At 43.6% G+C, this 12611-nt stretch overlaps 1 protein-coding gene across 1 annotated transcript in view; it reads left to right on the plus strand.

Annotated features, from left to right (window-relative positions):
• Positions 1 to 239: 239 nt before the first annotated feature.
• BEND7 (BEN domain containing 7) overlaps positions 240 to 12611 on the plus strand; it is a 44684-nt gene continuing 32312 nt past the window's right edge. The window contains exons 1-2 of the mRNA XM_065743757.1: positions 240 to 386; positions 4145 to 4228. Of these exons, the coding sequence (XP_065599829.1) occupies positions 326 to 386; positions 4145 to 4228 (145 nt within the window). The 5' untranslated portion in view covers positions 240 to 325. The remainder of the gene's footprint in view (positions 387 to 4144; positions 4229 to 12611) is intronic.

Genomic DNA, 12611 nt, shown 5'->3' on the forward strand with positions numbered 1-12611 from the left:
GGGAGGCGGCGGCGCCGCTGGCCGGCATCGCCCCGGGCTCCCCCCCCCGCCGCCGCCGCACCCCGCTTCCCCCTCAAAGTTTGGGGCGGCCTGGGCGGGCGGGCGGCGCCGCGGGGAGGCGGGGGGGCCGGGGCGAACTTGTCCCGAATCCCTTTATTTGCAGTTGGAGCCGAAAGCTTCCCGGGCTGCGTTTATTTTGCTGATTAAAAAGACGGACCTTGGTCCTGCGGCTTCCCCCGCCGCGCGGCCGCCCTCGTCGCTCCTGTCGTCCCCCCTTTTTTTTTTTATCCTCCCTCCTTTCTTCCTCCTCCCTCCTGCCCGCACCATGGAGTTTACGGAGAGGAAGAGAAGCAGGAAATCCCAAAGCTTTAAACTGATCAACGAAGGTAAAGTGGCGGCGGGGAGGGGGCGGCTTTGTGCCGTTCGTGTGTTTGTTTGTGCCTGGAGAGGACTTTTGCATAAACGGGGCCGGGTTTGGGATCGGGCTGTTATGAAATGTGCGTGCTCCCTTCCCTCCACCTCGGCTGTGTCTCTCCCTCCTCGTATTTATTATTTAACTCTGGAATCAACTCTCCCAAGCGTTGCAGCTCTTCTTTATTTCATCGTATTTTTACCTCCCTTCTCTCTCCCTCTCGTGAAATATATATCTGTGTGTGTGTGTGCTGCGTTCTTCAAAAGGAAGAAAATAACAACAGCAGCAGCGAGAAAAAAGCCGCCCCCAAAGGTGGACGTGTTTGGTTGTTTGTTTGTTTTTTTTCCTTTTCTTTTCAGGGAGATCTACCGAATAAACTTGGATCGCGTTTCATTGCAAATCCTCCTTAGGGGTGTGGGGTGGTGGTGGGGGGAAAGGTGAAATGGAGAATTTGGCGAAATAATGACACTTGGGCAGCACCGGAGCTCTTTAGTATTCCACTCCTGTGGGTTTGTTGTGTGTGTGTTTTCCTTCTCTACACACGTATTGCAAAGCGAAACCCCACAGAGGTGGCTTTATTAAAATCCACGCAGCTAATTAATTGTCCGTGGGCGAGGAGGAATTGCTGGCATGCAACTTGTTCGCTTGGTGCGTGTTTGCTTTTTGGAGGAGAAAAAAAAAAAAAAAGAGTATTTTAAAAAGGATCCCTGGGAAAATATTTTGGATTCATGTCAGGAAAGAAACGCAGCTCTCTGGTTCAGTCCTCTGTGTTGTTGCCGGTTTTGTTTTGTTGTTTTCTTTTTCTTTCAAAGCTACAGCTGCTGGAAGTCATTTTAACAGGTGGACTTCCAGCCCCAGGGTTGGTGTTGGCCGAGCACACCGCGCTCCTCCAGCTGATTGCCTCCTTTGCCTTCATTGATTTGGTGGGAAAAATTTTCTTTTTCCCCTATTTCTTCTTCCCTTTCGTGTCTGGAAGTCTTGGGCTGAAATATCTGCCAGAAATTCTGTGTGTGTGTGTGTGTGTGTGTGTGTCCTGAATGCCAAGTTCAGGGCAGGTGACTGCTTTGGGGGTAATGTCATGCTTAGGGGTGAGGAGAGGGTGACTTTTGACACTTGCTGGATGGAGGGTGAGGTCTTGGAGGTGTGCAGCAAAATCAGATGAGAAGCAGAGAAATGTGAAGGTGGAAATCAGCTCGCTTGGTGGGAATAGTAAATAACTGCTTTAACTCTGGGAGGATCTGGAGCACTGCACATGCTACTGCTCAGAATAAAGGGACAATGACTGGTCTGACTTGTCTGAAATTCATTGGAGGTTTTGTAAACATCAGCAAACCCACCGTGGGAGGGGGTCAGGGTCATTTCTATCAGGGATGGGTTTGGTCTGTGGGGTTTCTGGGCTCTTAGCATCAGATGTTCTGAGGCAGTTAGTGCAGCTGGAAAGTGAAACATGCAGATGAGCAAAACTGAAATTGAAGCCTTGGTTTTATTTCTCTCCTGAAAGTGCTGTAAAAAGAGCATGTGCTACTGTCACAAATGTATTAATATTGTGAAAATTCTCAGTTCTAACAGGATTAAATATTCTTTGACGTGTAAGGTGATCTGTTTAACTTTGTTTTAATTGGATAAATTCATTTCTGGTGGTTAATTATTAGCAATTCTTACTTTATCTGGGGTCTGCTTTTGGATGTAGAAATTCAAATAGAAAGGTATGCTGAAAAAAAGGCACATCCTAGAGAAATGCTTTCGCACTTTGAGGACAGAGGGCATAAAAATCACATTTCGTATGTGAGTCTGTTCTCACATACCCTTTTTCTATCACAGTTGATTATGAAGATAATTACAGATAAATAGTTGTCTCTTGTAATTGGCCTTTGCCTCTTGCTGGAGTCGTTCAGTAATGTCACAGTTTGGTGTTTACTGTTGTGAAATTGATATGGATTTCACAGCGCCTGGACTGTGACATGAGGCATAAGGAGGAGACCAATGTGAAAATGGGATGCTGGGTCGGTCTGTAACACAATCTGTTAATAACCCCCACGTAGAAGATGCTTAGTCCATCCCCAAAAGCTTCAGAGCACCTTATCAGTGTGCGAGCAGTGAGCAGACTGAGAGGGAGTGTACCTCTGGGGTGCAAAGCAGTGACTTCCAGGCAGCAGCTGTAGGGCAGAAGAGGACAGTGCCCAGCTGCACACACATACACACACAGGCAAGTGCTAGAGGAGAAACCACATGTCAACTATATGTCTGAGGTCTGCAAATCTGTACATCATCTAATTCTGCATTCCTACGTGCTCGCTCTGAGCAGAACTTGTGAATAAGAAAATGTAGAGAAAAGCTATAAATTCTGTGCTTTTAGCTTTTACTTCCTCAATACTGTGGTTCACATTTCACCTTTACCCCATGCACGTCAGACAGCCCATACACTTTTCTCACTCTGTGTGGCTCAGAAAACCCCAGCACTTGGTTAACACCTCACTGCTGACTTCAGTACGTTCCTTTCTTTTATTCCCCCCCCCTCCCCAAACTTGCTGACATTTCTTTCTTTTGTGGTGCTGCATTATGATTGATTCTGGTTTACTTACTGGGTTGTTCCTCTCTTGAGCCGTCAAGACAGTCACACTGTGCAAATAAACAATGTGTAACAAAAAAATGACTTGTTGAAGACCTTTAGAATTCTGTAGCTGATTGTTTTGTCAGAAAAGCAGGTGTGTTCCTCTTCACAGGAGGAGCTGCTGGTGCTGCCCTTCCTTTCTCTTGTGCCTTTTAACTGAATCCCTCCAAATGCCCTTCCAGGAGTTAGTCCTTACCTCACTTATTGTGAGGCAGGTAAACGTACAAACTGGTTTTCAGAGGGACTGACAGAGAGTTGGGAGGGCTTCAGCTCTACAAGAGCTTGGTGATGAGGCAGCTATTTCAAGACACTGAATATATTGTTCAGTCTTGAGTGACTTGCCTAAGGACAAAGTGCGTGCCGGTAGCAGCATCGGAAATAGAATCCAGGAGAGTTGCCCTTAGATATATCTATTTTTTTTCTTGTAATTACAATTCTTCCTGTACACACGTGTAAACAAAGCTGTTTTTACTGCATGTATGCCAGTGATTTACAGTAGAGACCCTCACAGCAAAATATTCTTTCATTTGAAGTAAATTTCATTTTTTGTGTGTGTACCCTGTAACATCTCTGAACATAAGATGCTGATGTATATTTTTAGGAGTCATCACAGACATTAGTTTCCATAAGTAAATATCCCTCAGCCTCCTTTCCTCAGAATTCAGAGGCCGTTGACATCGAGCTAGAGCTGGAAGATGCTCCTCTGATGTACATTGCTGATTTTCTTATTAAGATCAAGTTTGAAAGTTTTCTTGGTCTCTAGGAAGGTGAAGTTTTCGTTGTATATCTGCTTTCTGTCTGTAAAGCAAGAAGCCAGATAATTGGCATCTGGTGGGATAATTTGCTGTGAAAATGAACACAGTAATTTAGGACAGGCACAGCCATTCCCTGAAATCTGTGAAATATTTTATCTAAGCTCTCTAGCGCAAGCAAAGTTGTTTTTCTTTTCCTTTTTTTAGGAGGTGCTGATACAGAGCACATTTTCTGTGGTTAATTTGATGTACACGAAATAAACTGTAGATATATTGATAAATTATGCAGTAAAACTGTAGCAGTGTGTTCAGTGTTCATTTTTTCCAGATCACTTGAGTTCTAATTTTTTTTATCGTTTTTCATTCCAGATTACCATGATGAGATATATAAGATCTCTGACTACAGCAATGATGTTAATGGGGAGACCAAAGAAACACAACCCATTTCTTTAGGTATGTGCTTGTGTTGATTAATTTCAGAGCAACGTAGTGTGGCCATTTGCAATTAGGGAGGAAAAAAATCTCTGCGCAAGCACAGGAAGTGCCTGCCATTGTTTAATATGACATTCCTTTCAAGACCCTTTTATTCTACGAATTGCCAATATATCCTTTATTAACGCTGCTAAAAGTTGTAATTTCAGACGTAAATGTTTATTAGTGTCTACACACAGTGCTAATTATCACTCAGTCAGAGAGCCAGATGCTGACTCTGCAGTTTTGCAGCTCTGTGCTCACCCCATTTACATTGCATATTCGCTGGCATGCTTCACTGGCAATAGTTTGTGTAATTGGGGTATTACATCTTTGACATCTGGATAACAGAAATTCAATTTCCAGGAAGCTGCTATTTGTTTGGTTTTGCTTCTGCCTTGGGTGGGATAGAGGATTAATGTGCTGTCTTAATGTAATGTCCTTTCACCTCTGCAGCCTGCCTTCTAATCCCGCCATGGGAAAATTAAATTAAATCAACAGTTAAAAATGTGTAAAGAAAACAGAAGTAATAAATAGTCTGCAGCATGATATATAGTGTAGCATGATAGGACTAGTTATCTGTGAACCTTTATCTTTCCTGTCTGTGTGCTTGTTATCCTCCATAGCTCTTCTGCTGTAGAATGCATCTTCCTGCTTCCAGACCCCCTCTATCCCATCGGGACCTCTTCTGGGTGCTGATCCTCTTTGTGAAAGGGCAACGAGCAAAATTCAGAGGAATCAGGGGCAAAGTTTTAAGCTACAATAATGACTCGTACCATACAAAGCAAACTCTTGGTCACCATGCTCAGGCTTTGGAAGAATCAGGTGCCTTCAGAGCAAGAGATTTGGGGTTGTCTGTCTCTCCTTAGCTGTGTTAGGAGCCTAAACGTTTTTGTAGGGTGATTTAAGGTTTCTGTAGTCTGTGTTTGTTGCCCCCCTAGAGTCAGTGAGGAGCACTGACCCTGAGCATGTGAAGCAGCACCTTATGTCAAGCCGTGGGTAGAATGCTTTTGTCTCCTTAATTCATTGTGCCATATGCTCAATTCATTGGTGCCCTGAGTCAGACCAAGTGATCTGGTTTAGTTGCTTCCTCTCCTGAGGCTTCATTTGTCTTCTGAGGACAGTCTTCTTGTTTGGTTGAGGGTATCTGTGGAGCCTACCTTTGGCTGCTATGTAAAGAAGAAGGAAGAAGAAGGTACTTTCTAGAGATGTCCTGAGTTTCCACCTTCCATTAGTCTTGGCACAACTTCTAGCTGTGCAGGATTTGCAAACTAGGCCTGTGGGAGATGGGTTCAGTAGGTTACTGAGAGCTCACGTCCTCAGTAGCTTCCATTGGTGTCCACTTTTATCCAGATTCTTAATGACACAGGCAGTGATCTGAGGTTGAGAAAAGCAGTAGCAGGGACTGAAAGCACTTGAATTCTGAGCTCCCACCTTTCAGACAAGATTTGAAGTGTGTTGAATCTGGCATTCCAGCTTTCCTTTCAAAAATTTCATTCACACAGGATAATTTTTCACTGTGCTCCAGGGGTGACAGGAGAATGATACTTTCCCCAGCTTGCAGTCCTGCCCAATAATCATTAAGGTTGGAAAGACCGCTAAGATATCCAGTCCAACCATGAACCCATCCCCACTGTGCCCACTAACCTTGTCCCTTAGTGCCACATCTGCCCTTTCCTTGAACACCTCCAGGGAAGGTGACTTCACCACATCCCCAGGCAGCCTGTTGCAGTACCTGACCACTTAAAAAATGAGTCTAAAGTTATGATCTCTGCTTCACTTAATTTTGAAGATTTATGCCAAAAATCAACCTGGAAAGTGTATTCACACAAGTGCTCTGCTGCTGCTTTAGAATTGAGTTTGTTCTCTGATGAAGGTGTTTTTAACTGATCCATGGGATGACTACAGCTGTTGAGACCTAAATATGTTGCAACCTTTAGTATGTAAATGTCTGTTAAAATATGTCACTGAAACTATTCACTGCAGAAAAGGGGAAATGTTAATGTCATTTTACCAATGAAGCAGTGAGGCTTTGTTTGGAATGTAATGTGCACGTTTCGGTTGCACACTCCGGAGGTGTGCCTGTGAGAAGAGGGGAGATTCTAGGGTAAATCACAGAATTGTAGGGGTTGGAAGGGTCCTCATGAGATGATCTAATCCAACCCCCCCCTGCCAAAGCAGGCTCCCTACAGCAGGCTACACAGGTAGAAGTCCAGGCAGGTTCTGAGTATCTCCAGATAAGGAGAATCCACAGCCTCCCTGTTCAGTGCTCTGTCACTACACTGTGAAGAAATTCCTTTTCATATTGGCAAAAATTGACTTGGAGCTTCGGCTCAAGAGCAGTGTGGTGCTGGGAGCAACTTCTGTTGGCTGTGTGAGTGTAAAGCCCAGCTACTTTTAGACGGAGCCTGGATGGATTATGACGTTGAAGTTTGTGATGCAGAAGCTGAGTTTGTGGGAGACATGGTGGCCTGTCACCTTTCCTGATCCTTTGCTCTGATAAGGTGATCAATGAGAATTTGCATCTTTCTAGGCGACGGATGCACAGCCTTTGCAGAATTTGGGATCAATCTATGGCTACTGTGTTTAGTAGGCAAGGACTGCCATCTTTTACGTTTTGAAGGAAGGGCTTATTTATCTAAAATCAGGAGAGAGCTTGATCTGAAAAGGAGGAGGCAGCCCAGAATGAGGTGCTTCAACCTTGAGTGTGATGGAGATTGAAGACAGATGTGTGCTCAGCTTTAACCAGTGATCAGCATCGGTGTTCTGTCAAGACTGCTAACTCAGACTGGGAGATGCTAGCCTGCGAGGGGACAGTACTGGTTTGTGGACAACACTGGTTAAAGGTGGCTTGTCTGTAATATCTTTTGCATATACCACATCGGGTTGGGTGTTTTGTTGTTGTTTTTTAATACATTTTTCCTTTTCAGTCATAATATTTTATTATCAACATGAAAAGAAGCAGAAATATGATCTACCTCCAGACCGAATGTTTTTACAATGCTTTCAACTTGAAATTCAGGCTCTATGTTTGAAAGGTTAATGTAGAAAACTAATTATATTATCCTGGTAACCAAATGTGTGATGAGACATTTGTCTGTGTAATTAACAGTGAAGAACTTTTATAGTTTCATAAAATTGAATGCTACACACAGTGTGCTTGGAGCATTTGTTTTGGAGAGATGTCCAAGGCAGAGATGTTTATGACTGATATAAAGTGAAACTGAAATGTGCTGTAATGCAGGTGTCTGTGCATTTTACAGCATTTCACATTGTTGAAATGGAAGGCAGCAGATTAATAACTTTACTGTGTCATGATAAAATAAAGAATGTGTTCTTGGAGCGGGGGAATGATGCATAAGTTACTCACTAATTCCAAGAATTTATTCTGTCCCAGAAATAATATCCTTTGCAATTTATTCGTAGAGAGAAAAGTTGACTTAACACTGTGAAGTTACTTGGTACTTTTAATAGAATTATATCCCAAGTATGATTGTTGCAGTAATTGCTTCTATAATTAAGACTGTATAAAGGATCATTTGAGAACACATATAAAACAAACTAACCTTGCAGAGCATTTCCCTTAGGGGCTGAAGTGTGATCTTGACCTAGGATATTTCCAAGCTGTTGTTGATGCATGTCTGTTACTATTATTATTTTTTAATTATGTGACCTTGGTACTGTATCAATGCATTGAACAGTTGCTCGCTTGTAGCTTCCTGTGTGATTTACCTGATACGGTGTGGCATGGAGTTTGCAACTTCTGTTTGGGTGTTTCTGAAACAGATTCACCAAACTCTTCAGAAGAGTTACTTTCTTGAGGTGCTTCTTGGGTCACCTCTTCTGATTCCTCCTCCAGCAACGCCTAATCCCCGAAATTCTGAATGGTCCCAAGCTCTGACCTGTGGCTTTGATTCTGCAGATCACTTTGGATATACTAATGTTTGGGATGTGTATTAACTCCGTGGGTCTTTCAGCAGGCAGATGTATCAATAAATCCACGTGCTTCATGATTAGCTTTGGATCTAAAATGGATATTTTAGATTTGGTGGGGGTGAGGACATCTAATTTGTAGGTGCTTCTCTTTACCTGAGGATATAGTTTTGGTGCTTTGTGTGATGATGTGAAGTGCTTCTAAATGACATTTTAGAGTAGTGGTAAGATGCCTTAACTAGGATTGCTTGAATATCCCTCTGTCTGCTTGAGGTAGCGGAAGTCTCCATCTCATAACTCATGTTCCTTGCCTGACCCCCTGACAGCGTTCGTGACTGCTGCTCTCCCTGCTGATTCGGGTTTTAAGTTTATAATTTGAAAAGCGTGTTGTTGCCTGTGCTATTTCAATGTAGGCTCTTGAACACCAGCAGAGACAAGGGATCACTTATCTGAGAAATGTGCACTTACCCAATCAGGTTAGCCACGCCATTGCCCAATTCACGTTATCCGCAGAGCAGTCAGAACAACTTTCCATTTGATTTAGGAAACCTTTGATCTGATAAGGAAGCATGCACGTGGCTCCTCTGTTTTCTCTGTGCTGATCGTCACAATTTTCAGCTTCAGGAGTGCTACAGTGCAAGATAATAGCAGCAAAAATAGCTGTGTTTGAAAGTTGGAATTTGATACGGGTGTACTTTTGCTGAGAAGGGCTGCCTGTCTTTCTCCAGGCTAACTGTTGTTCTTTAAGGAACCATTTGAACACCGTGTGATACGCACAGAGGTGTTTTGGTCAGTTCAGGCTATGCACTGGAGGTGTGTGCCTCCTCCATTCCCTGCAGATCTCTGAATTAGGCCTTATGAGTTCTTCAGACATGGGCAGCTGAGTTTTGCTGGCCCTGCTCCAGGCAGAGCAGCATTCAAGCGGTGCCTAACGAACTGGCATTTAATATGTTTGATTATATAACCTGTGTGCTCCGTTGCAATTAGTTTTGAGCTCTCGGAACTTTCAAGCCATGTGCACTGCCTTGTTCTTTTCCCTCACCTCTGAAGCTCTGTTTCCTTACAAACCAGGCAGATACTGTCATCTCACATTTGTTTGCCTAGCGGTCTCTTGCTGCATTTCCTGCCCTCAGGGTGATTTCTTGACTGGTTCATGGGCTTCAGCCTAGTCTGACACAAGGGTGGCAATCTCTGAGATAGAGTTCCCTCCATAGGCAGCCTGATATGTAGGCAGGGAAGGAAATTTTCCTTAGGAGTTGCATTTGCCAGAACATGGAATGAAACATTAATCTGCAGAAAATCTGGCTTTATACAAAGTCAGCCAGTCACAAATATTTCCCAAAACATTTTTCCTAAGTGCTAAAAAAAATAGAGAAATTAATTTCAAAATATTGAAATCATTGGGTCAAGAGACTGTTACATCAAAGGAGGGGGAAAAAAAAGACATTGTATGGCCTGTTAGCCAACCTTCACTCTACTCATTCATATATCCAAATCAAAAGACTCGTGTTAATTATGTATTTGGTTACCACTGTGGGGTTTTTTTGCTGGAATATAATTAATGTTTTAACATATGAGTGTGCTTGCATGTCATTTTGTTGCTGTGAGTAGCACTTTGATAGTATTTGGCAAGTTATTTATAATATAATCTGTTTGTAGGCATCTAGCCATATGTATGTATTAAGTTTAATAAGCATAATAATGAAAAATGTTCGGAAATCTAGGGGCAAGAACTGAATTAATGAATTATCAATGATACTTTATTAACTACAATTGTTAACAGTTCTGTTAACAGATGTCAGTTCTTACCAGGACACTTGTTTCAGATTTGTGCATATGAAATTTGCAGCTTTCAAAGCAGTCAGTTTTAGCATTGCACGTACTTTAAGGAAGGGAAGAGATTGAATTTAATTTAGGGGAAGATTACTTTTTATGAATAATTGATTTAGAATTTATGAAAAGTTTTTTGTCTTTTGTTTTATAAGACTACAGTCAGCCCATATGAAAAAAATAAAGAAGTTTCTATTTAGGGGGCCATCATAGTAATGACTACAATAGTAATCTTTTTAAAGAAGTTGATAATACATTTCTGTTACTACTATGATGTTCACATGTGAGTTCCTAAACAGGGCTGTAATTTGCCATGCTTATCTATTTTGAGCAGTACTTTGCAAATGAACTCATTGCTTTGAAATAAAACCGAAGGGATTACATGGACAATCTAAATAGCAAAAGCTTGGCCTTCAGTCTGCTGATAGGAGGCATCCCCACCTCCCCAGGAGAGGTGAGGAGTCCTCAGTGAACATCCATGTGGCTTCTGGAAAAAGGCCCAGGTGGGCCCCAGGGTGATAGGAAAGTTCTAAAGAGGGAAGAGACATTGAATTTTGGCATATGGGCTGGACTGCATGCTCCAAACACTGTTCCTGATCAGCATTTGCAAAGGAGGGCTCTGGCTTTTAGGATCATGGAGTAATTGGGGTTGAAAGGGACCTTAAACCCCATCCACTTCCAACTCATGTTGGGTGCTGGTTGCCCCCACCACCTCAGGTAGCCCAGGGCCCACCCAACCTGGCCTTGAGCATCTCCAGGAATGGGGCACACACAGCTTCTCTGGGCAGCAGTGCCAATGTCTCCACCCTGAGTAAAAAATTTCCTCTTAATATTTAATCTAAATTCCTCTGCTCTTAGTTTAAAACCTCTTCCTTGGGATGTAGTAATTTGAGCTTTGTTTTTTTTCTTGGCACCCCGTCTTCCTTTTATTTTATTTTACTTTTTTTATTATGTTGTTGTCATCTGTGAAGATGATTAGCACTGGAATTGCTGGTAGCAGGATGCTGTCATCGGGCTTTGGAGCTTGCAGCCACAGGAGATAGGATCATAGAATCCTTAGAGGTGGATGGAACCTCTGAGGGCCATCCAGTCCAACTCCCCTGCAGTGAACAGGGACACCACAGCTAGATCAGGTTGCTCAGGGCCTGATCCAATCTTGATTTGGAAGTCTTTAGGGACGGGGTGTTGCCCACATCTCTAGGCAGCCTGTACCAGTGCCTCTCCACCTTCACTGTAAAAAATTTGTACCTTGTATCCAACCTAAGTCTTTTAGCCTGTAACCATTTTCCCTTGTTCTATCACCACAGACCTGCTAAGGGCTCTGTCCTTTTTTTCCCTGTGGCTCCACCCTTAGATACTGTCAGGCCACTCTCAGGTCACCTTGCAGCCTTATCTTCTCCAGACTGAACAGCCTCAGCTCTCTCAGGCTGTCTTCATAAGAGAAATGCTCCATTCTATGAATCATTTTTGTGGCCCACCTCTGGACACACTCCAGCAGGTCCATGTCTCTCACGTACTGAGGACTCCATATCTGGACGCAGTACTCCAGGTGAGGCCTCACCAGTGCAGAGAAGAGGGACAGGATCACCTCCCTCACCCTGCTGGCCACACTTGTTTTGATGCAGCCTGGGCTACATTTGGCTTTCTGGGCTATGAGGGCTCTTTGCTGGCTCATGTCCAGCTTGACATCCACCAGTGGCCCTAGGTTCATAGGCAGGGATCTAATGATCTACCTAAATGCAAATATATTCTTAACCTGAGCTTCCAGCAAGTTCTGTGTTTGTTGTGGTATGTATGCAGGGTTTTTTCTGTTTGGAAGTAAGTGTGCTCATGTCACTAAAGAGGAAGACCTCTATAAAAAGAAACATGTGACCTGAATCAAGGCAGAATAGGCTCAATTAATATTTTATGTAATTGGGTAAGGGAAATTTAATCTTTCAGACAATGTGTCACCCGAGCAGCAATGGAGCATAGTCACTAAACCCGATAGAAGGAAGTGGGTGGGAAGTTTTTTTGATAACTGCCTATATGTTGCTATTACAGGCCAATGGGAATTGAGAACATAAAGCTCTGAGAGCACCACATGCTGCTGAATGGGGTGATGGTAAGGGATTTTATGGGAGCATTGGGAGGTCAGGGGTGGGCAGGAAAGGCAGCCCTCGGCTCAGGGCGAGACGTGAGCAGTGATTGTGGTCTTGTGGTGCTCTGAGGCCTCTCATTTCCCATTGAGGCTGAGAACTGCCAACAGTGGACCCCTGGCTGGCTTGAGTCCAGCGAGCGTCATTTGTTAATTAAATCATACACACTCATAAATCCGCAGACAAAATAGCAAAATACACGTGATGTGGAACTTCTCTGCAGATGGCTTTTACTCAGTGCTTCAGCTGGAGTGAGGGTGGTGTTCTAGTATCACTGCACGGGGCTGACAGCTACTTTGTAAGTTCAGACCAGAAGCTTTTCTGAAAGCTGCCCGCTTTCCTGCTGTGGTCGGGGTGGGCTGGAGCCAGCTGGGAGCCAGCTAGTGCAGGGGGAGCTGCCCTGATTCAGCACGGGTGTGCTGTGACCGTACAGCTCGTTTATAGGCCCTGTCTCTGGAGCAGCT

The sequence above is a fragment of the Cyrtonyx montezumae genome, unplaced genomic scaffold (assembly GCF_038088225.1).
Source record: "Cyrtonyx montezumae isolate F1298 unplaced genomic scaffold, pur_monq_1.0 scaffold_3, whole genome shotgun sequence".
Taxonomy (NCBI): domain Eukaryota; kingdom Metazoa; phylum Chordata; class Aves; order Galliformes; family Odontophoridae; genus Cyrtonyx; species Cyrtonyx montezumae.